The sequence below is a fragment of the Balaenoptera borealis genome (genome assembly GCF_965194805.1).
Source record: "Balaenoptera borealis genome assembly, chromosome: 12".
Classification (NCBI taxonomy): Eukaryota; Metazoa; Chordata; class Mammalia; order Artiodactyla; family Balaenopteridae; genus Balaenoptera; species Balaenoptera borealis.
This window is the reverse complement of record NC_138869.1, coordinates 35,766,457-35,793,500: the sequence shown is the minus strand read 5'-3', so window position 1 is coordinate 35,793,500 and position 27,044 is coordinate 35,766,457. Positions and strand designations below refer to the sequence as shown.

The 27,044-nt window shown below is 37.9% G+C and overlaps 2 protein-coding genes across 5 annotated transcripts; one reads left to right on the top strand and one right to left on the bottom strand.

Moving 5' to 3' along the window:
- The first annotated feature begins 13 nt into the window (after window positions 1–13).
- On the top strand, window positions 14–18,190 carry PDE12 (phosphodiesterase 12). 2 transcript variants are annotated; one of them, XM_082344769.1, is made up of 3 exons: window positions 14–1,448; window positions 2,437–2,515; window positions 18,015–18,190. In XM_082344769.1, the coding sequence occupies exons 1-3, from the start codon at window positions 141–143 to the stop codon at window positions 18,053–18,055; spliced, it is 1,428 nt and encodes a 475-aa protein (XP_082200895.1). In that variant the 5' UTR covers window positions 14–140; the 3' UTR covers window positions 18,056–18,190. The 2 variants fall into 2 exon arrangements, with proteins under 2 accessions (XP_082200895.1, XP_082200894.1); XM_082344768.1 differs by lacking the exon at window positions 18,015–18,190 and adding an exon at window positions 3,035–5,544 and having other exon boundaries at window positions 19–1,448.
- On the bottom strand, window positions 6,807–26,418 carry ARF4 (ARF GTPase 4). 3 transcript variants are annotated; one of them, XM_082344835.1, is made up of 6 exons: window positions 26,037–26,382; window positions 18,755–18,835; window positions 18,198–18,307; window positions 13,360–13,431; window positions 11,711–11,836; window positions 6,807–6,935 (listed from the first exon to the last, which is right to left on the bottom strand). In XM_082344835.1, exons 1-6 carry the CDS (start codon window positions 26,101–26,103, stop codon window positions 6,921–6,923), a joined length of 471 nt encoding a protein of 156 aa, XP_082200961.1. In that variant the 5' UTR covers window positions 26,104–26,382; the 3' UTR covers window positions 6,807–6,920. The 3 variants fall into 3 exon arrangements, with proteins under 3 accessions (XP_082200961.1, XP_082200960.1, XP_082200962.1); XM_082344834.1 differs by lacking the exon at window positions 6,807–6,935 and adding an exon at window positions 8,978–9,939 and having other exon boundaries at window positions 26,037–26,418; XM_082344836.1 differs by lacking the exons at window positions 6,807–6,935; window positions 13,360–13,431 and adding an exon at window positions 8,978–9,939 and having other exon boundaries at window positions 26,037–26,381.
- Window positions 26,419–27,044: the final 626 nt, after the last annotated feature.

Genomic DNA, 27,044 nt, shown 5'->3' with positions numbered 1-27,044 from the left:
ACAGTGCGCCCTCTCTTCGCCGGCCGGAAGTTGAGGGACTGAATGGGTTCCGGAACCGGCGGCTGCGGCTCTTCTGTTTCTACCTGACGCTTAGCGGTCGCCCAACCTCAGATCTCGTCAGCCTCTGGGCCACCAGGTTCATGTGGAGGCTCCCAGGCGCCCGCGCCGCGCTTCGTGGGGTCCGCACGGCGGTGGAGCGGCACAGTCGGGCCGAGGCGGCGACTGAGACCGCGGCAGGCGCGATGGAGCGCGCTGTGGTGCGCTGTGTGCCCTCGGAGCCTAAGCTAAGTCTGTCGTTCGCGCTGGCCGACGGCAGCCACAAGAACATGCAGCGCGACCAGAGCGAGCCGCTGGGGCGGGCCCTCAGCCGGATCGCTACCAATGCCCTCAAAGGCCACGCGAAGGCGGCCGCCGCCAAGAAGAGCAGGAAGAACCGGCCAAACGCAAGCGGCGGCGTGTCCTGTGCGGGGCCTGGGCCCGAGCCGGCTGCAGCCTGCGAACCCGTGGTGAAGCTGTACTACCGGGAGGAGGCAGTGGCTGAAGACGTGCTCAATGTGGACGCCTGGCAGGACGGTGCGGTGCTGCAGATCGGCGATGTCAAGTACAAGGTGGAGCGCAACCCTCCCGCCTTCACCGAGCTGCAGTTGCCGCGCTACATCATGGCCGGCTTCCCGGTGTGCCCCAAGCTCGGCGTCGAATTTGGGGATCCCGCCGGCTCCCTCTTCCGCTGGTACAAGGAAACCAAACCTGGAGCGGCGGAACCTGAGGGCGGAGGCCCCTCATCGTTGTCTCCCTCTTCGCCCTCTCCTGGTTGGACTGAGACGGATGTGGACGAGCGCGTCTACACCCCGTCCAATGCCGACATCGGGCTACGGCTCAAACTTCATTGTACCCCAGGCAATGGGCAGCGCTTCGGGCCAAGCCGGGAGTTGGAAAGTGTGTGTCCAGTGGAGGCCGGGCCCGGCACCTGCACCTTTGACCACCGGCATCTGTACACCAAGAAGGTGACGGACGACGCTCTCATCCGCACTGTCTCCTACAACATCCTGGCCGACACATACGCCCAGACTGAGTTTTCGCGGACGGTCCTGTACCCGTACTGTGCCCCTTACGCCCTGGAACTGGACTACCGCCAGAACCTTATCCAAAAGGAACTCAAGGGCTACAACGCCGACCTCATCTGTTTGCAGGAAGTTGACCGCAACGTGTTTACAGACAGCTTGGTGCCGGCCCTGGAGGCCTTTGGGCTGGAGGGCGTGTTTCGAATCAAGCAGCACGAAGGCCTGGCCACTTTCTACCGGAAGTCCAAGTTCAGCCTCCTTAGCCAGCATGACATTCCTTTCCATGAAGCCCTGCAGTCTGACCCACTTCACAAAGAACTGCTGGAGAAACTGGCTTTGTACCCATTAGCGCAGGAGAGGGTGCTCCAGAGGTCTTCTGTACTTCAGGTAGAGTCTGCCAGTCTCTACATACTCGTTCTGGAAGGGGCGCCGGGGCCGGGGGTGCTTATAGAGATGAAACAGTCCAGATTTTACTGAAAGGTGTTTGCTCTTGTATTTTCAGCATGTAATTTAGCCTTTCTTCCTTCCTTCATCATTGATCAGATACTTATTGAGTACCTGTAATACGCCAGGCACACTACAGCTTGCCTTGAACAAGACAAACAAGAACTTTTCATAGTGCTTATAATTTAGTGTTTAGCTAAATACAATAATTTAATAGGTAATATTTTCTTACTACTTGCCAAACACTGTTTTGACACATTTTAAAGAATTAAAATTTTAAGTCTCTGGCATGTTGTACAAAGTGCTCCGTAAATATTAGCTGTTATTTTAATTTTGGCTTATAGTAATCCTACTGGTCCCATTTTATAGATGTTATTCTAAAACTCTGTTGTCCAGAGTTTTTAGGTAGTTGGTTTTGTTCATAGTAAGAAGAGTAGCTACCATTTTTTGAGCACCTGTGTCTCATGCCTCTCTGAGTAAACTCATTTAATTGAATCCACACAATTAAATGTCCTCCTTGAGGTGGATGATATTGTCTCTTTTCTACTCATGATGAAGCTGGTTTAGGAAAAAGAAGTGTCCCTCTCCAGGTCACACTGCTGTAAATGGTAGAGTGGGTATTCAAAGCTAGTTCTGCCTGACTCCAAAGCCCACGCTTACCCACATAAAAACACGGTCTCCAACCTTAGTGTTGTCATCTAAAATGTATTCATGCTATCTCTGTATATTGGACTGTTACTAAAATGTTATGCTGAATCCCATTCATTTATATTACAAAACTTAAAACAAAATTAAATTTCATAATTTCAATCATACTTCATCAGCAGGGAGGCATATGGAATAAAATGTCGGTTCATCATATAGTTTTAGATTTTAAAAAAATTCAGATTGGGAAATAGCAACTGAACTTGGCATTTTCTGTTTATTTTAGGTTTCTGTTCTTCAGTCTACAAAGGACTCTTCTAAAAAGATATGTGTTGCTAATACCCATCTCTACTGGCACCCCAAAGGTAGGTTTTATTGGTTTTCACAAGTGGCTTGAACGTGGTAACGTAACATCGGTAAAAGCTGTTTTACACAAATACGTCTCTTTTTTTTTTTGAGTTTTATTGAGATATAGTCGACACACAGCGCTATACAATTTAAGGTGTATGGCATAATGACTTACACATATTGCAAAATGATTATCACAATAAGTTTATTTAAAATCTATTACCTCATATAAATACCCCCAAAAAGGTTTTTTTCCTTGTGATGAGAACTTCTGGGGTTTACTCTCGTAGCACCTTTCAGATATACCACCCAGCAGTGTTAACTGTAGTCACTGTGTTGTATATTACATCCCCAATACCATTAATCTTATAACTGGAAATTTTGCCTTTTGACCACCTTCATCCAGTGCCTCCCCACACATACAAATACGTATCTTGAATGTCACCCAGATACTGTGGTTTGTGAGTTTTTTCTTTCTTTTTTTTTAACTTAAAGGCAACTTTAGAAAGTACTTAACACGTTTTTTATATTCATAGGTGGGTACATTCGTCTCATTCAAATGGCAATAGCCTTGGCTCACGTTAGACACGTCTCTTGTGATCTGTATCCCAGCATACCAGTTATATTTTGTGGGGACTTTAATAGTACCCCATCAACAGGAATGTATCACTTTGTCATCAGTGGCAATATTCCAGAGGATCATGAAGACTGGACTTCCAATGGGGAAGAGGAACGATGCAACATGTCTCTTACCCATTTCTTCAAACTGAAAAGTGCTTGTGGTGAACCTGCTTACACAAATTACGTTGGTGGCTTTCATGGATGTCTGGATTACATTTTCATTGACTTAAATGCTTTAGAGGTTGAACAGGTGATTCCATTACCTACTCATGAAGAAGTTACCACCCACCAGGCCTTACCTAGTGTTTCCCATCCCTCTGATCACTTAGCACTTGTATGTGATTTAAAATGGAAATAGATTTGTGTCTGATGGAATTTAAATCTGCTTTAGTAGGAAATTTAATATGAATCAAAGCTATGTGTAACCTTCAAAGAGGAAAACTAGGCACTAAGGTAAAATATTACCATACTAGTTATGTTCTAGTGTCTTCATTACATGACTATCATAATGGTTGCATAATATAGTTTCTCTACCCTTTTTTTTCTACACTTGGAGGAAAAACAAATATATTTATGACCAGCAGGAAGAACATTGGGTACATTTTATAAGTACTTTTTTTTTTACTAGTAATTAAGAATTTTGTAAAAAAAAATAACCATTTGAATGATCCTGTAATTTTTCTATCATAACACACATTTCAAATTAAATCATTTATATATAATTAGGGGGAAAGCACATACAAGTTGAAGTGAGAGGCTTAACTTCTGACACATGGAAGGAATAACATTAGGGTCTACCTCTACCTCAATTTGGTTAGCAATTTAATACAACTTCAGAGCTTTAACAAAAAATTAAAATATACCAATTCCTATTGCTTCTCATCTTTCATTTTTCAGTTATCGTAAGGTATCTTCATTCTCTTACTTTTAGGATTTTTAGTGTATGGTACAAATGGACATATTTATATTCCCATTCTTACTGCAGCTCATTTTAACTTTCAGTATGCAAGCACAATTTAGTATTTAAAGTGAACAATAACATCGTCAACTTGATCCTGTTGTCTTTAACACCCTTGCCCATGGAAAATGTTCATAAATCAACAGGGTATTTGACATATGATATTAGAGACTATAACACAATACATTAGATATGAGAAACTGCCTATTGATACGGGCTTGCAGTTGTGGATGAACCATGGAGCATTTCTGTGCTACAAGTATTTTCAAAATTGTTGGTTTTTCTAAATAGGAGAAAGGGAGAGTAGTAGTGGGGCTTTTGAGCATCTCTCGAATAAACTTCTTATAGACTTGAGCATTAATAGTTTGAGTTACAGGACACTGTATATGTAATTACATACTGTAAAAAAAATTTTAAATATGAAGCCAAACTCTTGAAAATTACAAAGTATAGTTTTACTGATTAGAGTCTAGCCTAGAGTAGTAACTGAGCTTTTCTAACTCAATTATCACCATACCTTATTTGTAATGCTTTAGCTGTTGCGCTCTTGTTCAAAAGAACCAAAATGTTCTCGTTTTTCTGCATTTAACTTGTAAGCTTAGATAGCTAGAGCTCACTTCAAGAGCTCTGATTTTCCAGTCATGAAGGCCTTTGTTCCACGTTTAGTATCTAACCCGATACCATAAGAACTTTCATCTTTTGACAGAGTAGCCTGTATTTTCATATTCTGCTCACTATCCAATGTATTGTTTACTCTTAGTAATTTTGAGAAAGAGCGTTTTACTTGCACTTCAGATTGAACCTTGAAGTGCTTAAAAGTACGTGCCGGAAAAATTAAGGTGGCAGTTTCTTGGGATCTTGTTTAGAAAAAGCTGTAAGTGAAAAATTGATGCTACCAAATTGTGCCTTCCTAAAAACCATCTTGAGAGCATTTTTTAACATCAGTTTACAAATACAGAAATAATATTGAAGCCAGAATCTGATTCTTTTGCAATTTTTTTTTCCGTTTTAATATTTGGTTTTGGTTTGCTTTCAAACAAACATGTTGACAGGACTTACTACAGTACGTTGAGAGAAAAAGTTTAAGCAAAAAGTTGAGAAACATAAAAGAAAAAAGTGTAACATGACATCCTCATGCCCATGAGAAAAACATACAGGTCCTGTATTAACGCCACGGCTAGCTAGATGGAACTCTGGTCAGAAAAATTCTAAACACTTATCAAACATTCCACATCCTGATACTTTAAATTTGATATTTGCTGACTAAACAATGATCAGATTGTACACAGGCATTTCAGAATATTAGAATATAGAATATTATTTTGAAGTGCATATACTTTGGTCAAATCTCTAGCATATAGATATGTTCGTATGATTAGTCCAAATGTAGGGAACACTAAGAAAACTGTATAAATAGCATACCAAAATGTCCTTGTATATGAGCTAGAATAAAGTGTTATTCAGAAATATTTGTGTTTAAAGCCATCTCTGTGATTGAATTTTTCTATTACATTTAGATTTTTTTAGTACATTTAATTATAAAATACGGAAAGTAGCAACTCTGGTGAACCACATTTTACGATGTTACAAGTTCTTGCTATGGGAATTAACATTCTGAAAATTTTGTGTTATCAATTACAAACTACTGAGACTATTACAGAACACACTATCCTGTTAAATGAATTCTTATACAGTTGCCACTACAGACATACACACTGGTAGTTCATTAGTGAACAAATCATTTCAGGCTACGTGATGTTCTTTAAAATTCTAGAAACTAAAATCAGTTGTTTCAAATTTTCAAGAATTTTACTGGTTGGTGACGTTTTTGAGTCATCAAAATGTGGTGGTTTCAGTCCAAAGGTATATCTCTGAGCAACATAATAACATAAGGGGGAGAAGTCCAAAGAACACTACTGTGGGAAAATCTCCCTGGTGGAAATTAATACCTTTAGATCTCATATTCTCCAGCTATGAAATACAGGCAGAAATTCCCTACAAACGAGTCCGAGACAAAACCAAAACCCATATATAATGAAAAATAAGTTTGCACTACTAGTTTATCGTTAAGACCCACATGGCAACTCAGGAGGGAAAATCTTTCCTAATAGCCAACCAGTTTTCCAAACATAATTCAAAAACATTTAAATGTGGGAATTCCCTGGCAGTCCAGTGGTTAGGACTCCACGCTTCCACTGCAGGGGGCAGGTTCAATCCCTGGTCAGGGAACTAAGATCTTGCATGCCACGCAGTGCGGCCAAAAAAAAAAGAAAAAAAAAGCAGAAATCAATGACATTAAACAACAAGAAATCAATAGAGAAAATCAACTAAACCAAAAGCTGGTTCTTTGAAAAGATGAATAAAATTGATAAGCCTCTAGCCAGACTGAGGATACAGATTACCATTATCAGAAATGAAAGTAAGGACATCACTACACATCCCATGGACTTTAAAAGACAGTTTGGGGGGCTTCCCTGGTGGCGCAGTGGTTGAGAATCTGCCTGCCAATGCAGGGGACACGGGTTCAAACCCTGGTCTGGGAAGATCCCACATGCTGCGGAGCGACTAGGCCCGAGAGCCACAACTACTGAGCCTGTGCGTCTGGAGCCTGTGCTCCGCAACGGGAGAGGCCGTGACAGGGAGAGGCCCGCGCACCGCGATGAAGAGTGGCCCCCGCTTGCCGCAACTAGAGAACGCCCTCGCACAGAAACGAAGACCCAACATAGCCAAAAATAAATAAATTTATTAAAAGACAGTTTGGGGACTTCTTTCCCTGGTGGTCCAGTGGTTAAGACTCCATCCTTCCAATGTAGGGGGCTTGGGTTTGATCCCTGGTTGGGGAGCTAAGATCCAACATGCTGCGCAGCGTGGCCAAAAAAAAAAAAAAAATGGCAGTTTGATCCCAGTAAATATCTGGAAATAATTATTACTACATATAATTCTGTGTATACACTAATGAAAATGAAGTCTCAGTAAATGAGACACTGATACTCTGGAAGATTAAGATAAACATTTCACTTACGTTTTATTTTCAATGAAGAATATATAAGGTAAAGGGGGGAATCCATGGAAGCAAACATGTAACAAAATACCACCACAGAAAAGCAACTGAATGATTTGAGACAAAAGACAATGGGGAATATTATGGACAACAACAACAAAAAAGCCTATTAACAGAGGGACAGAAAACAGAAAATGGTTCTATCCTCAACTCTGATGCTGCTAGTCAGCCTTTAAGGGAACCACAATTCCTCTTCAGCTTCTCTGTTAACATACTTATCAATTATTTGACAGAGTATTTTTTAATCTGTGAGTATAATCAACTGTTCTGTATAATACGGGAGGGTCACAGAGACCTCTTTTTGATTGATCAACACTACGTTTAACATTTGTGTAAACAGTAAGCATTGAATATAGTGTCAAGTATTTCATAAAAGAGTACTGATCATGTCAATAAATTATGACAGTGATAGTGATTTTATAAGTTTGCATTGTTTTCAAAGAATGTTAAAACACAGTGAAAGGCATTCTAGGGATTATCTCTCAATTTATACTTTTTCCCAAAGCATTTACTCACTTCTACTTGGAAAAAAATGGAACTTCTCAATTTAATTTAAAAACAAAAACAAAAAACTACAACCAGGACTGAAGAAAAAGAATAATTTCTTGGGCTAAAAACATGCCAAATCACCAAGTTAATGTTTTCTTTAAAAAATAAAAAAGAACAAGCAATCTTGCAAATCTTTATTTAACCCATTTAGCAAAAATTAGGCAATTTTAGATTCCTAATGCAGTCATTTCCAACAATGGTAGTAAGAGCTGCCATATCTTGAAAGTAAGATTATATGGATTCTCTTTATTCTATCTTCAGAGTTCATGAAAGCACCTTTGACTTACTTGGTTTAGTTTTTTTTAAATTAATACAACAATGGTAATTTAACTATGATCCTATCATTGAACCTACTGAAGTTTTGTATCCCCTAGTTGAACCCCATAAAAACCACACACACTATATACCTTATCTTAGTTTTATCCAAGAAATGAGACCTTTCTTATTCGGAGGGAAGAAGGAAGAATTCATCCGGTGGGCTAGAGAAGATGCACTTAATGAAATAACAAAAGTTTCGCATACACTTTCTCCCAGTAACCTGTTTCACAATCACCAACTACTTAATTCTAAATTCTTTTCGCTTTGTCTAGTATTTTGTTTTGTTTTGTTTACAATTCAAATATACACATTATTTTACAAGCATGTATTGGTTTTGAAAACAAGATTCCAATCCATAAATTTATCTAAATCTAAGCCATTAATAATCATAAAAATGCAAGGTTTATGAAATACATAAAACGTTAGATTATAGACAAAAACTAAGTTACTCATAAGGTTACCAAGTTGAGTGCTTAAGAAATTAACATGTAATTCATGAGGTACTACCCTATGACAAAGATTTAGTCACTTTCTGCAGAAGTTCTGAAAATTTGTGAAGCTAAAAAAGAAAAGTGTTTGTGAACTTTGTTCTCCTACATAGGAGAGCAGCATCACTAACAGTCTATGTATTATGAGATACAAACAACACTTGAATTTTTTTTAAACGAATGTTAGCTGTGAAACAAACACATGCATACATACTTTGGGAGCAGTTCATTTTATTACAGCTTTTTACTCTTGATCTGACTTTAGAAAATGTACAGCATCAAAATGGTATTTTATCAAAGAAAACTAAATTCTTGAAATTGCTCCTCACTCTGTTACACACATGATAGCAACCCACATTTTATTTCCAATTCAAACAATAAATAAACTCACTGGGATCTGTATTATTGTTCACAGTATGTAATATATGCAAATCAACTAAAAAATCTATTTCAAACATCTTCAAGACAAGAAAAACAAACACCATTACATGTTTTATCATTTTATTAGGAATAATTCCAAATGGGTTATGAAGAAAACTTATTCATTGAGTCTGATGAGTTTTCCAAAACTCTTAATGAAGACATGTTCACCAACAAACAATAAAACATCAGGAGAACTATCATATACTGGGAAAAGAGTCAGGCTGATACCAAAAGCAACATGCAACATAAAAAAGATACAATATAAAGGAAGACAATCTGCTGAGTATTAAAAATCATCTCAATATGAACTCTTTGCAACTAGCACAGAACTAATTAGCTATCAAATCCAAACCACACCAAGGTAAGCTTGGCTGATGGAAGCCAGGAGTTAATAACGGGAGGGAAATATAAGTTCCTCAGTGCAAAAGATCTGAATAGTGTTTTGGAGCATTTCCCTGGCTGGTACAAGCAGTATTTAAAAATCTTTTTTGGCAAGGGGGAAAAATAAATACAAATGGAATGCTACATTTTTTAAATCAGCAGACTGTCCCAGGAATGATAAAGGTATCAGTAAAGTAGCAAGGGGATAACTTTAAAACATTATTTGTTGTGGGCTCAAAAAAACATTCAAAATGGATTTATTTAAAGGTGTCACATTAGCTATGTCCAGGCATTTAGGCTTAAGGGAAGTAAAATTAAAAGAGGACACTTTTTTTTCCCCAAGTTAAGAGAATCTCTTTAAAACCAAGCATATTGCTAAATGGCAACATTATACTTGGTAAACAATAATTGGCAACAAAATAAGTTTAAACGCTGTAATATTCTGCCCAAACCAGTCCCACATACTGTTTAATAACCAAGATGCAAACTAATTTTGTTGTAACAAGCCTAGACCAATTCTATCAAACATGTCCTTGGTTAGATATCCAGTTTCATTTAACGTTTTGAAAGCTCATTTGACAGCCAGTCAAGTCCCTCATACAGACCGGTTCCTTGTGTAGCACAAGTGGCTTGAACATACCACTGTAAAGAAAGGACAACAAGAAAACACTTGATTAATATAACCAGTGTTTAAAATTCCTTACTCAGAAAATTATTTTCCAGAGGTATTAGTGAGCAGGTGCCATAAATGTATAGAGAAAAAGGAAAAATACATAAAGCCATAGGAACTAAAGTTGTAAATGTGTTAAAAGTATATTTCACAAATGATTAATTTTATATTTAATGATCTCAGTAACTGTATAGATTAGAACTGTTCTCCTACCTCTTGCTTCTCACAAAACTCTTCTCATGTCTAAAGCTACTACTACCCATTCATTACATTTAACCAACTACTACTTAATCTGAAAAGAAAATTCATGGGAAGATTAGTAACTAATAAACTACCCACTTGGTCCTTATGATGCTCTTGTTTCCCACAAAACTAAGTTCAGAGTAGAAGAGGCAAAATTTTGAAAGAGTAGGGATTATTGATATTTTAGAGGCAAGCTTTTTCGGGAATTTCACTGTCTTTAGTCTCATGTACCCCCCACCCCCCAAAGTTCCAATCTTTAAAATGTTTATGAATATTATCTTCAGTAACTGTATGAAATGCCATGAAAAGTTTCAAGTACCAAGAAAAAGACCTAGAAAGCAATTTAATTACCTTTCAGGGATGGTTTATTAATTTTCTTTACTGACCAGTTTTATTTTGCCTTAAAATAAAGACCTTGCTTTAATGTTGCAAAGTCACTTCAAGTCTACCATATGCTGCCAATTATTACTTTAATACCAAAGACCCCAATAACCTAGAAGGCTGGGAAAAAGGCATGAATTCATATCTTCACAGCATGGAAAACTGCATCATTTACAGTCTGTCTTACTTAAACTGGGCTGGGACACCTTAAACACTGTATACAGTTATTGCCACACCACAGTTTCATCTTGTTGACAAGTTAATGAAAAACTACTGTAAAACACAAACCACAATAATAGTTTGTGATATCATCTTTATAAATAAAACAGTATATTGTATTTTGCCAATATTTAAACCACTGATCTCAAATGATAAAGCTATTGGAGAGCAAGTAGATATTTTTTATAATTTTAAACTCAAAACTTGTTTAACATCATAATTACAGGTCCCTCCACAAGCTCTCAGTGCTACCACGCACACAGTATAAAATATTATCTAAAATATGGCTGCTAAATATTGCAGTTTCAATAAGAAAACCCAATTACAAAATATCTGCTGCAGAGTTATATAAAAGATAAAATTTAAATTGACTATCAATAACCTTTAGATATTACAATTCTCATACAGTACAGTTATTCACATCTTTATCAGTACTAATCATTTTGAGGATAATGTTAACAAAATTCAAATGAAATAAAGATATTTAAAACCTTCGGATCCTTAAAGGATATGTATTAAAAAGTTTAAAAATGGAGAAGATATCAATGTACTTTAAAGTTGAATACAACATTTACAAAGGTTTGAAATAAAGCCTGAAAGGGCTCATTTTTATATAAGCAAGAGTCTCTTATTGTAGTGTTTTTTGTTTTTGGCTGTGCTGCCAGGCATGCGGGATCTTAGTTCCCCAGCCAGGGATCGAACTCGTGCCCCCTGCATTGGAAATGCAGAGTCTTAACCACTGGACTGCCAGGGAAGTCCCTGTAGTTTTTTAAATGATGTGCTCATCATCTATTTCAAAGGGGACAATTAACTAATAAATGTTTAAACTAAATATCAGCTTAAACAATTATCCTATTAATCTAATAGTCAGGAGGTTAATATGAAACTCCAAATACTTACTGTTCTGTTACGAAGAGACTGAAGACCTAATTTATCTGTCATTTCACTAATGGCCATAGCATTCGGCAAATCCTGTTTGTTTGCAAAAAGCAGCAACACAGCATCTCGCAACTCATCTTCCTGAAGCTGAAAATAAAGACATTAACAACTACCAAACTGGAATCCAATTATTGTAACAAACTAAGTAAAACAGGCTTCCTACGTATATACATCATTTATTCAACATTAAATACATTATCAAACATCAAATCAATAATCATACACCCTCAAGTAAAGCAAAACTATTTTCCAAGTCAATCATCCTACACTCCATTAGGGTAAATCATTCATTCAGTCTTGATGATCATCCATGGAGGGTCAGGATTGGCAAGGACAAGAAACACACATGGGAATAAACATTTATGGCAGGATCTTATGGTACTCAGTAGTAAACATATTTAGACGATGATTCTTTTTGGACTTTTATCCTTTCCAGCCAGTTGGATCAAACGACAGTGGGAAAACAATATAGTGATTAGGGCATTAGTAGTATCATGCAAAATACAAGAATAATACCAAGAGCAGAAGCCAGTGGAAATGAGATACTCATATATGACACAACACTTGAAAACTTATGCTAAGTGAAAAGAAACAAAAAGTTTAAAAAGGTAACAAAAGACCACACATTGTATGCGGGCAGGGTAGAATGGGGGAAGGAATGGGAAACAAATGCTAATAGTTATACGATTTCTTTTTGGAGGTGATGAAAATGTTCTAAAATTCAATTGTAATGATTGTACAATTTTGTATACTAGAAACCACTGACTTGTACATTTCAAATGAGTGAAGTTATGGTATGTGACCTATATCTCAATAAAGCTGTTTACAAAAAAAAAAAAAAAAAGAGTAGAAGGGGTAATAGTTAACTGAGACAAAAAAGCACCAGTTACACACATACTGGCACAATGGTTTTACAAACTGCACTCCAGTCTTAGGACCACTGAATGAGAATATTTCAGTAAATATTTTACACCTACAAGTCTGAAACCATGACAACATTCCTCTAGCAAAGTTCCTCAACAATTTCCCCCCTCAGGATTTTTAACAGTATGAACATATGAAAACATTTATCCAATATTTGGCAAGGCCAAAATGCCACCATCAAACAAAATGCTACATGCCTTTGGTGGAATTCTTTTATCATGGTTGCTATTACAAAACATTTTGAAGTATATTTTATAGGTATAGTATAGCGAAAACTGAACCCAATGACCTTGGGAACAAGGGATTTGAACCAGGATTCCTAGGTCACAAAAGCTTCAAAACTGGAGATTTTATAACTAGAAAATAAAAGACTGGACTAAAGTAAACATCCTCAACCGGAGATATGCATCAAAATCACGCATGGAGCATTCTACAAACAAACTGGGCCTTCCTCCCAACTTACTGAAGTAACTACTCATCCATCAGTTTTTTTAAAAGCTCTACAGAAGATTTTTATGTGCAGTCTTAAGAACCTGTGATAATATATAGTTCCTCAAGGTTCTTTCTAGCTCTAAAAAGTTGATTTATGTAATCAAATTACAGTTAAAATGTACCAACCACTAATACCACCACTGTCACCCAGAAAAACACATCTTGGAAATGGTAAATTTAAAAACTATTCTCACCATTTTCTGCAGCTCTTCTGCTCCTTCCTGAATTCTTTCACGATCATTGCTATCTACCACAAAAATAAGACCCTGAAATAAATTAAAAGTTAAATTTAAAGCACACACTAAATATGAAACCTAAGTATATAGGCAGCAAAACCATATCAAGAGTTAATAACATGTTAGGAAGAAAGTCTCCTTACAAAAAAAAAAAAAAAAAGGAAAGACAGGGCATTACAGATTTGAGCACTATTTGTGATTTTAACTTATCAATGTTATTTCCATAAAAACAATCTACCTCTTAACAACTGATCACTTTTTTCAACTACACTAAGAATAAATTCTATCCCTTTCCCCTACCCTTGCACATTTAAATGCAGGTAAGTAGAAGTAACAAAATGGCCACAAAGTGGGCACAAAAGGAAAAAGAACAATCCACAGATCCTAAGGATTCATGAATTTACTAACTGAATTACCTTATTCAAAAGCATGCACAAAATGAAACTAAAAAAAGAAGCGGAAGGAGTGCACTACAGTAGCTTTTATACAGTTCATCAGGAAAAGAGAGTCTTGCTCTAGAATGCTGCCTGCCAGCTCTAGAATCAGAAGAAAGTCGTCAGCAAAATATATTAAGAAAAATTCAAGGCTGACTTGATCGAATAAGAAATTCTTAACAAAAAGGAAGGTAGTAACCATTCTTAAAGATATTCAAATATTAGAATTTTATACTACAAAAGAAGTGGAATTGGGAAGGAATTAGTTGAATTAAGACTCTTCCAAAAACTTTCAAATGGGAAAGTATAAAATTTTCAGTTAGAGAGAGACAGGGAAGATTAATTTTATAGCTTTGTTAAAATCTATTCCTATTACACTAAAGTATATTCTTTAGTATATACACTAAAGTATTATTCTTTTCCCCACAACCCTGACCCCTAAAGTATTTTTAATCATTTGTCACTTTATCATAAACCGTGTTGTGCCACTACTGATTTGTGTAAATCACCAGATTAAATCCACTGAGGGATTAATCCCCTCAGTATTACCATAGTACTGAGCTTGCCAGGGTACTTAATAATTATTTTAGGCTACAGTCATTAAATGACATAATTTCTTTTGGTCTAAAAAACTTCAAACCCATTTCCTTTATCTCTGCAGGAAATCATAATTTTAAACATCCTATCCTTTGAAAAAAATTTTGGTGCTTTCAGAGCTAGTGTGGCATAGTGGGAAGATACCAAATTCAATGCTTATTAGTTATATAAATTACCTAATCCTTGAACATGCCTCTTCTTCTATAAAATAAAATACCACCAATTTTTTAAGCCTATTTTTAAACATAATCATAGAGGTATAAAAGAATCAAGCATTGTCCTTAGCATATCACGGGCGTTTAGTAAATGTCTCCTCCTTTTCCTCCTATCCCCAAAACCACTCCTATTTAGAACCTACTTCTCTAGAAGAGGTAAGGCCTCTAAAAGGGATCTAATTTTATCTAGACTACTAACAATCCATTTTTATTGTTTTAAAATGCAAATAACACTGTCAGTCCCAAAGTAACATTATTGAGAGGGAGGATTATTTGAGAAATAAATTCTAAGTTATTCACTTCCTGGGACAGCACAGAATCAAGAGTGTAGAAAAGCTAGGATTCTAAAGATAGCTACTCTAAGAAAAGATTACTTAAAAGGCCAAATATTTAGAACAGGGAAATAATTTGAATTATATAATGAGGTAAGAGGAATTTACTATAATAAACACTGTGTCCTGAATTGCTAATAAAAGTTAGAAGCATGGTTAAATGGAATAATTAGTTTCTTTTAAATTTTATAGCTAAAAGAACTGATCATGAATGCTGCAAAAGACAGCTTTAATAGCTTAGCTGTGATTACATCAGGCAACCTTGATGTAAAGCTTTCTCCAGCAGCCTTGAAGTCCCTAGGAAGTACTTGGATTTCTGTGGGGTTTTGTTTTAAGATTTTTTTTGTTTTTAAATTTGGACCATTTTTAAAGTCTTTATTGAATTTGTTACAATATTGCTTCTGTTTTATGTTTTGGTTCCTTGGCCGTGAGGCATATGGGATCTTAGCTCCCTGACCAGGGGATGAACCTGCACCCCCTGTATTGGAAGGCAAAGTCTTAACCACTGGACCGCCAGGGAAGTCCCAGAAGTACTTGGACTTTTGATTCTAAGGTGGTCCACAGAGGCCAGGAATGGGTCTAATTGCAAGTTAAAGTAAATTAAAAAGCATTCTAAACAAGTCTAGGGATAAGAGCAGGGTTACCCTTGGTGAAGAAGTAAAGGCTTAAAGATAAAAACATGGAAACAACCTATATGCCCATCGACAGATGAATGGATAAAGATGCAGTGCATATATACAATGGAATATTACTCAGCCATAAAAAAAGAATGAAATAATGCCATCTGCAGCAACATGGACGGACCCAGAGATTATCTTACTAAGCAAAGTCACAAAGAGAAAGACAAATACCATATGATATCACTTATACGTGGAATCTAAAATACGACACAAATGAACATATCTACGAAACAGAAACAGACTCACAGACATAGAGAACAAACTTGTGGTTGCCAAGGGGGAGGAGGAATGGGGGAGGGAAGGATTGGGAGTTGGGATTAGCAGATGCAAAATAGTATACATAGGATGGATAAACAAGGTCCTACTGTATAGCACAGGGAACTATACTCAATGTCCTGTGATAAACCATAATGGAAAAGAATATGAAAAAGAATACATATATGTATAACTGAGTCACTCTGCTGTACAGCAGAAATTAACACACTGTAAATCAACTACACTTCAATAAAATTTTTAAAAATAAAATAAAAAGAATTACAGGCTTAGGATTAGCAGTTTTACTTCATAACTAAATGTATTTAAAAAGCATGTTCCCTAAGTGAAATGCCTATGACTTACTTTAAAATAATCCAAAAGGTGAAATACATTATAAAGGAGTACCGATTAAAGAATACTGGCCATATCCTAATAACTGAAGTTGGGTAATATCAATAGATACTGGGAGTTTATTATGCTATTCTCTACATTTGTATACATTCAAAAATTTCCATAGTAAAGTTTTTAAAAACATGTACCTCATATCAAAACATCTTTTCTAACCACAGCTATGTTAATGAACAGAAACATTTTAATTTTTAAATAAAAAAGTATGCCACTTACTTAACATGACATGCTACTTAAACCTGGTTGTTCCAGCCACTCACCTAGGGTATTCACTGCCACCCGGTGGCAATAAACCTCACTTGTCTACAATGTTATAAGAGCTGGAGATCAAGAATGACATCTGGGGCTTGCCTGGTGGCGCAGTGGTTGGGGGTCCGCCTGCCAGTGCAGGGGACGTGGGTTCGAGCCCTGGCCCGGGCAGATTCCACATGCCGCGGAGCGGCTGGGCCTGTGCGCCACAACTACTGAAGCCTGCGCGCCGTGCTCCACAATAAGAGAAGCCACTGCAATGAGAAGCCCGCGCACCGCAACGAAGACCCAACGCAGCCAAAAATAAAAGTAAATAAAACAAATTTATAAAAAAAAAAAAAGAATGACATCTGTACATCTTAAACATATGAAGTGCTTCTAACATCATACATTATTTTTAAAAAATTTTATCAACTCCAGTAGTAAACAAAAAATAATAAGAAACCTCTCATGTGGTAGAAAACACCAGAGTTGGGACCTACTTGAATAAAAAATGTAAAACAAGAACCAGCTCTCCACTCTTAATTAAGTCATTCCAAGCTTCAGTTTACTCATATATAAGAGTTAGACTACCACAGTAGTTCTCAAGAGGGAGCAATTTTGTCCCCAGGAAATATTTTGCAATACGTGGAGACATTTTTGGTTGTTGCAACTGGATTGGGTGGGGGAGACTACTACTGGCAACTAGTGTGTGAAGGCCAAGAATGCTGCTAAGCATCGTACAATGCAAAGGAGAGCCCTCCCCTCACTCAATGACAAAGAATTAACCAGTCTGAAATGTCAACGCTGCTGCTGTTGAAAAACCCTGTACTAGAGCCTTGCTATTCAAAGTAAGGTCCCAAACCAGCAACATCAGCACCACCACCCGAGAACTTGCTAGAGATGAAGAATCTCAGGCCTTACTCAGCCAGGTCCCACTGAATTGATCTGTATTTTAACAAATACCCAGGTGATTCATATGCAGATTAACATCTGAGAAACACTACTGATGTCTAGTTTATATCCCCAGAGATTCTGATTCAAGTGGTCAGGTGTTATGATCAGGACTTTGGGACTTTTAAAACTCCCCAGGTAATTTTAATGTGCAGTCAAATTTGAGAATGCCTGCTCTACAGGATCACTAAGGTCGCTACCATGCCAGCATTATACATACTACATGATAATATAAAAATCATGTACAAATCAACAGAGCAGGTCTACCTTAATATATTTTTTCTTAATGTATTTTAATAAAGTAAACACTTAACTGGGTGAAATGAAGGGCTATTAATTGTATTACATTCATTTAAAACTACAATGACAGAAAGTTATACAGATCTTACTTCCTAAACTAAGAATGAAACCAATAGAACTACTGATGAAACATCTAATTCAACCCTGAGAACCACCCCACCCCATCTTCCAAAATATTACTATGATAATTATGTAACTCTTCTACCCTAGGTAATTTAGCCTACAAAGGCATGAATGAGAGAGTCCACTGAAGAACATGGAAGTAGTGATAAGAAGAATGCCAACTCATGGAGTAAACACCAATATCCAAGTAAACAGTATATATTAACATAAATTTTGGAGCATGAAACATATAAAGAAAAGTTATAAAAATGTATAGCATTCCTAACTTACCTGGGTATTTTGGAAGTAATGCCTCCAGAGAGGCCTAATTTTATCTTGACCACCAACATCCCATACTGTGAAACAAATGTTCTTATATTCTACTGTTTCCACATTAAAACCTATAGAGGAAAAAAAAAAAAAAGTTTGCTGTGCACAATGTCATTCAGAAAATAAACCCCTTTATTGTAGAATTCTCCCAGAATTGCTTTTTTTTTAAGTCCTAATAGATAATCAACAAACATAAATACCCAAGACAGTTACAATGATGGCTATATGTCATTGTATATTTGTCCAAACCCAAAGAATGTAGGACAACCCTAAGGTATATGGACTTTGGGTGATTACGATGTGTCAATGTAGGTTCATCTACTGAGTGATGCTGACAATGGAGGATGCTATGCACGTGTTGGGGGAGTGGATATATGGGAAATCTCTGTAGTTTCCTTTCAATTTTTCTGTGAACCAAAAACTACTCTGAAAAAAAATAGTCAGAATTAAACTATATTCTATTTCACTTTATAATACATTATTATGATATAAATTAAAATCACTGTAAACTTTCTTACCAATGGTAGGAATGGTGGTGACTATCTCTCCTAACTTCAGTTTATACAGAATGGTCGTCTTGCCAGCAGCATCCAACCCAACTAGAAAAAGACATTTCAGATTTTAAATCTAGACCAAAAGCACACACTAAGAAACAATTTTACAACAAATTTTTATTTTGAAAGCAAAAGCTGAGTGGTCAAGGCACAAATGAGTTAGAAATGAAATCACCTCATTTCTGATTCCCAAAGGCAACACCTCCTACAAAAGCCTTTCCATTTTTCTTTTTAGACCTAGAGAGACAGCACAAGGTCTAATCTCAAGATCTGCTTTGCCACACAATAGCTGAATGGCTTTAAACAAATCACTTTAGGAAAGAGGCCAGAGAAATCAGCTATAAAATAAGGGGACCAGATCAAGTAATCTAAGATCTCTTCCAATTCAAGTCCTCATTAATTCTATGACCTACTACCATTTTTAAAAACACACATTATAAGTTGAATCAGAGAACACATAAGAACAAATTAAGAACTATCTTTAAGATTCAAAAACTCAATTTCTTTTAATATAACAAGCAAATTTTAGGTAAAAGGTCTTGATGCTAGGGGAAAAAATATATATGTAACAAAGGAAGATGAGGCCAATTTTACCCCTACCTAAATCCATTTCAACATCAAATGTGCCGAAATGATAACAAAAGACTGGTTAATTTGGGTTGTAAAGAAGGCCTTGTCATATTCATCTCCAATATAATGTCTAAATTCTTAAAATAATTCCTTTGAGGCAGGCAGATATAAGTAGGGAGGAATGTACTTGTTTCCAAAAAAAAAAAAAAAATCCATACTACAACAAGAAGGTGTAGAAGAGGGTGAAGAGCAAATTAAATGTTTATGAATCTCTGAAAAGCTGCATATTCTACATTGTTTGCTAAAGCCTTCATAAATGGAAGGTCAATATCTAAAAACCTCACTGATTATTGGTCTAAGGATATCACATTTGGCCACCTAGATTAACGCTACCACAGATTTTGAAATCAATTCAGCCGAGTATTGATTTAAGCAAGGATAGTTTTTCGTGTTTTTTTTTGTTTGTTTGTTTTTTAAGGATAGTTTTTTTGTTGTTGTTTAGTATTTATATCAGAGCATGACTTAGCACAGGAAACCCATGCTTAAAAAAAAAAAGATCTCCCTGGAGACTCAGGCATTTTATGCTTTCTTACTCTATCCTCTAATCAAACTCTGTTCCCCACTTCTTCATACTGAGATTGTTTATTCTGTCCAAAATACTATGACACTTACTAGTCAGAACGAGCAGCCCCCTCACTCATGGGCATAAGAAAAACCAACTGTTAACAGGAACTGTTTTATGCTTTAACTACGGAACAGAAGAGTAAACATATCAGAAAACATAATTCTAAAAAATATACAAAGAAACAAAAGCAGCTACCTTAGAGTTTGGCATCTTCAATAAAAATACAGAATATGAGGAGGTGAAAAACAGGATCTTTTTCATTGTTAGAAAAAGCTAAGTGTCTTGAGAGCCTAAGTCCTCCTCAGGAGATTTTGATCAAATTTTAAAATAAAGCAAAATTCACCTTTAGCTAAGTCCAAATACCATTAGCCCAGGTAGGAAGAACTGAAACTAAAATAATGATTAGAAAAAACACTTGCATTAAGTTTTGAGAACTATGGTACACACCAGTCCTCATTGGTGGTCCAACTTGACCTCAGACCTTAGTTTAAAAACAACGTAGGGCTTCCCTGGTGGCGCAGTGCTTAAGAATCCGCCTGCCAATGCAGGGGACACAGGTTCGAGCCCTGGTGCAGGAAGATCTCACATGCCGTGGAGCAACTAAGCCTGTGCGCCACGACTACTTAGCCCACAAGTCACAACTACTGAAGTCCACGCTCCACAACAAGAGAAGCCACCACAATGAGAAGCCTGCGCACCACAACGAAGAGTAGCCCCCGCTCGCCGCAACTAGAAAAAGCCCGTGAGCAGCAACTAGAAAAAGCCCGTGAGCAGCAACGAAGACCCAACGTAGCCATAAATAAGTAAGTAAGTAAGTAAATAAATAAATAAATAAATAAAAGTGTTGTATAAATGCAAACCAGAAGTTTTTTTTAAGGTATTTCTATTGTGAGATTTAAGATGCACAAATTAATGTATATCATCACTCATTATATAGTTCCTCACTCAAAAACATGTTGGTCTAACAATTCTGTACCCCTTTAGTGATTTCTTAAGTATGTATTTCCTTAATGTTGCAATATTTGGCAATGAAATTTCTCCACAAAATGAAACTATAACCAATTCTCAAGTAGCCAAGATAAGACTCTAATCTGTACAGTCCAGTAATGTCCTCCCCTCCCTCTCACCCTCATAAACAAGTCACTGTTTTGAAAGATATACTGGAATTACTTGTTCTCCTTGATTGGACCTGCACTTTGACCAAAGTGTTAAAAGCAGCAAAACTTTCCCCAAAATCTTTGCCGATCATTAAAAAGTATGTCTACCAAATTATGGCAGCAAGAAATACTTATATTTTAAGTTTAAAAATTAGATTCCAATTATCTCATCTTGGGGAAAAAACCAAACACAGAAAAGAAAAAGACTGAGAAGAAAAAAGTATATTTTCAGTTAAGTTTCAGTTAGGATATTTTTCTTCATGTTTTGTTTATCTTTCAAATTTTCTACAAGGAAACTTGAAAAAAACTTCATAATAATTTTTCAATAATTAAAAATTGAGTGCTTATTGTGTTCCAAACACAATACTAGGTGATTCCATATATTTTGTAATTTAATTCTCACAATAACTCTCCATTTTTCAGATGCAAAATCTGAGGTTCAGAAACATCCCCAGAATCACAGGAGTAGTAAAACAGATTTTAAAACCCTAGGTCTTCTGGAGAAATTAGATCCATACATAGCTGTGGGAATGTAAAATGGTGTAGCTGCTCTGAGAAAGTTTGTCAGTTCCTCAATGTGTTAAACATAGTTAACAATGACCCAACAACCCTATTCCTAGCTTATCTACCCAAGAGAATTAAAAACATATGCCCACATAAAAACTTTTCATGAATGTTCACAGCAGCATAATTCATAAGAACCAAAAAGTGGAAACAACTACATTTCCATCAACTGATGAATGATAAACAAAATGTGGAATATATCCATACAACAGAATTACTATTCAGCCATAAAAAGGAATGAAATACTGATACATGTTATAATATGGATGAATCTTGAAAACACGCTAAGTGAAAGAAGCTAGACACTAAAGGCCATATATTGTATGATTCTGTTATATGAAATATCCTGAATAAACAAGCCCACAGAAACAGAAAGCAGAAAAGTGGTTGCAAGAGGGAGGGGTGAGGAGGGGAGTGACTGCTAACGTGTGTGGGGTTTCTTTCTGGGCTGACGAAAATGTTCTAGAATTAAGACAGTGGTGGGAGTTCCCTGGTAGCCTAGTGGTTAGGATTACGGGCTTTCACTGCCCTGTGATCCAGGTGGATCCCCTGTCGGGGAACTGACATCCCGCAAGCCATGTGGTACCGGGGAGGGGGACAGTGGTAATGGTTACACAACTTTATGAATATACTAAAAACCACTGAACTGTACACTTTTAAGGAATAGTATGTGAATTACATCTCAATTTTTTAAAAATTAAAAACAAACAATCCTAGGTCTGATGCCAGAGCTCTCAAGTAGTATTCATATATTGCCATCCTGCCCTTAGGTTTTTTTGGTGGACACACACTATCTTAATATTTTACCTAATTCCTCAGAGGTTTGACCATCAAAACTGAAACTGAGGCTACCAGATGTACAGAAAAACTATAATGACCTTGAGTTTTGCTTCTACCTAACAGGTCAGGAATATCAGCACTTTGATCAATGTGTTAATTAACAGCAAATTATCAGTCTCTGATAGTCATACTTTATAACAGTGCAGGAGGGTACACCTAAGGGTGGCTGTATCAACCTCTAATGGCATGAAGCTAAGGATTTTTGCCTTTTCTATTGTTTCCCTATATCACATAACTAATCAGAAGACCCGCCCCCTTTTTTAAAGGCTGGCAACTAAGTTTTCAACTAATGACCTAAGAAGATGGTCATCATGAACTAAGTCAAAAAGGACTACAATTTTGGAGAAATAAAAACCTCCTCTTAAAGGCTGAGAGTAAATATAACAAATATTAATAGTGGAATGGTAGAATGATAAGAAATTATCACTTTATTCTTTTTCATGTTTTCTAAATTTAACAAAAAGGACATTATTTTTAGAATCAGGACCAAAAATTTAAAATTAAATAGTAAATGTATTTATAAAATATGCTAGGAAAAAAGTATGAGACACCACTCACTTTAAAATATTGTTAGTATTTTTCAAATTGGCAAAAGATCCTTTCCTCCGGAACCTCTCTGGTCCCAAAAAGCCACAGTCACATGAAAGACAACACAAAACTACACTGGTATTAGCAATCTTTTCGAAAGCAATACTTCCTCAGCTTTTCAACAGGCAAGAACTTGCAAGTTCAAAGAGAGGAGAATTAATAATTCCTCTATAGAACATATTGTTTCAAATATAAACAAAATTTGGGGAGTCATTTACCAAAATTACATCTCATCACAGATATGGAGATCAGACTTAAAACAGGATAATGACGGACTACATGAGAAATCTAAGGTGAAAACTGGTCATCTTTGAATTTAAGCTCAATAATATCATTTACAAGATTTTTTTCTGTAAAACTACAAAAACTACAAAATTTCTGTCAATCTATAGTTTAAGTGATGTTACATTTGATACACTGTGTTGATTTTAAATTTTTTAATTAGGGAATTCCCTGGCGGTCCAGTGGTTAAGACTCCATGCTTCCAACACAAGGGACGCGGGTTTGACCCCTGGTCAGGGAACTAAGATCCCGCATGCCTCACAGCACGGCCAAAAAAAAAAAATTTTTTTAATTAGTTAACATAAGCTGCAACTTCAAACACCTTTTAAAATTATTTTAACTTTTAGGAAAGTGTGTACAAATAAAATTTAAAACTTCTCCAACAGTAATTTGGCAAACCAGATTCAGTAGCTAACTTCTATCTTTCAACAACATTTTAAAATGGTCACTGACTCAAGAAAGCATGAATTTTACCTAAGCCATACAAAGGGAAAGGAAGAACACATGCCTGTCAGAGAAAATTAATATGGAAAAAACAATCATTAATTGGTAATTCTAAACTAGGATAGGGGCAGACACATTAGGAGTGATCTATTATATATGCTATCACTCATAAAGCTAGATATAAAAACCTAAGAATGATCAAACCTCCGAATCACCTATTTCACTATCCATACACATATTCCCCATATGGTTATACTTCCTTTGATGAGCTACCATAAAAGGTGACCTTGTGACTAAACTGTTTTTAATCAAGGAAACCTAATTATCCTGAGTTAAAGTGCAAAACAAGAATAGCAAACCTGAGTAATAAAACATTTAATGTGAATGAATAATTTCAAACCATGACTTCTATTCCCTGCACAAATGCACAAAGTTACTTTCCTTCTTCCATTTTCTATCAATCATTTCTGGGGAATAAGGGGGAGAAATGCTTCCCTAATATAGAAAATATATGAAAGTGCTTATAGCGTATATAATTCTACCTTTCTTCTCCCTCTGAGACTGTCAGCCATCACAAAAAACTAGTGGAATGAGAAACAACAAATTATTTACAAAAAATCTTAAGTAAAATATTACATATTACATTTCAAATATAACACACTACACTTCCAGGAACAGAACCATGTACTAGTTAATCTCTTTAAGGAACAGGCTGGAAATTCATTTAGCACAGTCCAAAGTTCTCCCAGTGACTTCAGATCCTTTTTTAGACGGTCGATTTTCAGGTACTTTTAAAGCGTAAATAATATGCTTACCCTGCTAAAATAATTCTTTTTCATAATTGAAATCTGACAAACTTTGAAAGAGAAAACATTTTGATTTATCTTTGTGAATGAATTATCAACAACTGTTTCATGGATTGTGAATAAGTTGCAATAAGAAAGTGAAAAAAGAAACAAATGTGCACACCCTTAATCTTCATATACCTTGAAATACTACGGAACCTTGCTTTGGGAAACTTTCAAATAAAACCTCCCCCCACTGCACTTCTCTAGAAAACAAGCTAATGAACCAACAAAATTCAATGTTTAAAGTTAGCGAGGCTCATTATAGCATTATTTAGGTCCATGGAGCTTAGCTGTGATGTAAAGACTACTCACAGTACTATGGGGGAGGCGTTGCTTACATCAAGTGACAAGCCCCTTCTCCCTCAGCAGAGCGGAAAACCGACCCTAAAAAGTAATTTTTAAAAAGTCCACTTTCCATAAGAATTTTTAAAAACACCCTTGTAATTACTGCTTAACAAGGCCTCCCTAAAATTATGCGTCAAGATGTTCACTTACTGAAAATTTGTCCCCGGCTTAAAAAAATTAGTTTCTAAGCTTTTTTTTTTTTTTCATTAAACTTTAGCCAGCTAGATAAAAATTACATAGTTTGAAAACCAAAGAGAGTAAGCCAAATATATTTAGCCCTTGAGAGTGGCCAAAAGAAACATTCATGATAAACTCAGTTTTCAGGGACATTAATAAGGAAAAGAAAAAAACATGAGGCGGAACCCTGAGCGAAGCAAAGTTTAGCGAAGTGAGCGCTGAGGACTCCGGACTCTCCTGAAACCGTGGGTGCTCCCCTGCCACCGCACTGGGCCCGGTCACTTCCTGCTCCGGCCGGCTCCGGGCTCTCGGCGACCGCTCGCTCACACACCATTGGAGTGTGCATAGTGTGTACACGGGGCAGAAAGGGGGAGGAGGAAGGCTGGAATCGCTCGGCCTCCCTCCCGACCGCTGCCCACACCCGGGGAAGAGGGGAGCCAGACCGTACTCACAGAATGGGCCTCGCCAGTGTCTTTCGGGTTCGGCAAGATCCGACAGTTCGCTACTCTCACATCTCCGCCCAACTGTGTCGGGCTTTCAATAAGACCACGAAGAGAAAGCCAAACCCAGAAGGAGGAAACCTTGCCCGCGGCCCCGTTCCAGCCTCTTCGACAGATCTGGGGCGACAGCCCACCCTTCGCCCCATTGTTCCCCCTTAAGAATTCCTCCCGACCCCCAGCCCGCCGCCCCTCCCCCACCACAGCTGACGGGGGGGGGGAAAAAAAAACAGGCCCCGAGGCCGCCCCAAGCGTGGAGACTTGGCCGCCCCACCAGGGCCTGGCCTCGTCCCTCGGCCCCTGACTCACCCATCAAAATGCGCATCTGCTTCTTGCCGAAGAGACGGGAGAAAAGGGAGGAGATGGTGAGGCCCATGGCGGTAGTGGCACTTGCGATGGGCAGGAGCAGAAGGGGTTTGGCGCGACCCCGAGCCTTTCACGCTCCCGGCAAACTCAGGGAGGAAAGAGGAGCCGAGGGCCGCAGGGACGGCTCGCCAGCCGGTGTGTAGGACGGAGCTCCCCTCCGGGACAGGAATTAGCGGGGTGATGACCTGCTTGACGACTGGCGGGGCAGCTCCGGCTCTGGCGTTAAATCTTCGGCTGTGCCACGTCACGCGGCAGCCGCGGCGACTCCGGCAGCGGCCCGGCCCCTCCAACGCGGACAGAATCGCGTCACCGCCGCCCCATCCCCCTGCGCTTCCGGCGCTGCCTGAACCACTGCGCCTGCGCACCAGGGGAATTGGCCATCTTCGCTGACGTGCGCCGCTGGCCGGCGTCACCCCCCGGACGTGGCTCCTGGAGCTGGGAGAGGCCAGTTAGCCCCTGTGTAAAGGGCGATGGACACAGTCCCACACTGCCTCGCTTCGTCACGTCCAATCAGACTCAAGGAGGGACGTTTCTGCGCAGAGAAATGCATCCTGGCGGTTGTATTCCTTGCTTCCGGAAAGGCGGGCTGTGCATTATGGGTTAGGTAGTGAACCTCTGTTCTTTCCGCCCTTTGCGCGCGTCCTCTTCAAGGGAACGCGCGTTGGGGATTTCCTGCTCTACGAAGGTACGCGGTTCACGCACGGGACCACACACTTGCTCTAATGGAGGGGGGAAAACGGGCCCTGCTTTCCCAAGAGATAACTTGTTAAAAGCCGACGTGCAGGGGAAGAGGCTGTAGCAATCCAATATGAAGCTAGGCCTAAACACCTCCGCCCCCACGCCAGGTCATACTGAAGATCCCTAATCTTTTGTCAAAACAAGAGAACTCCGAGACATTTTCGTGGACTATTGAAGCTTTTTAAGAGAAGCCAACGGGGAAGGCTTTTCTTG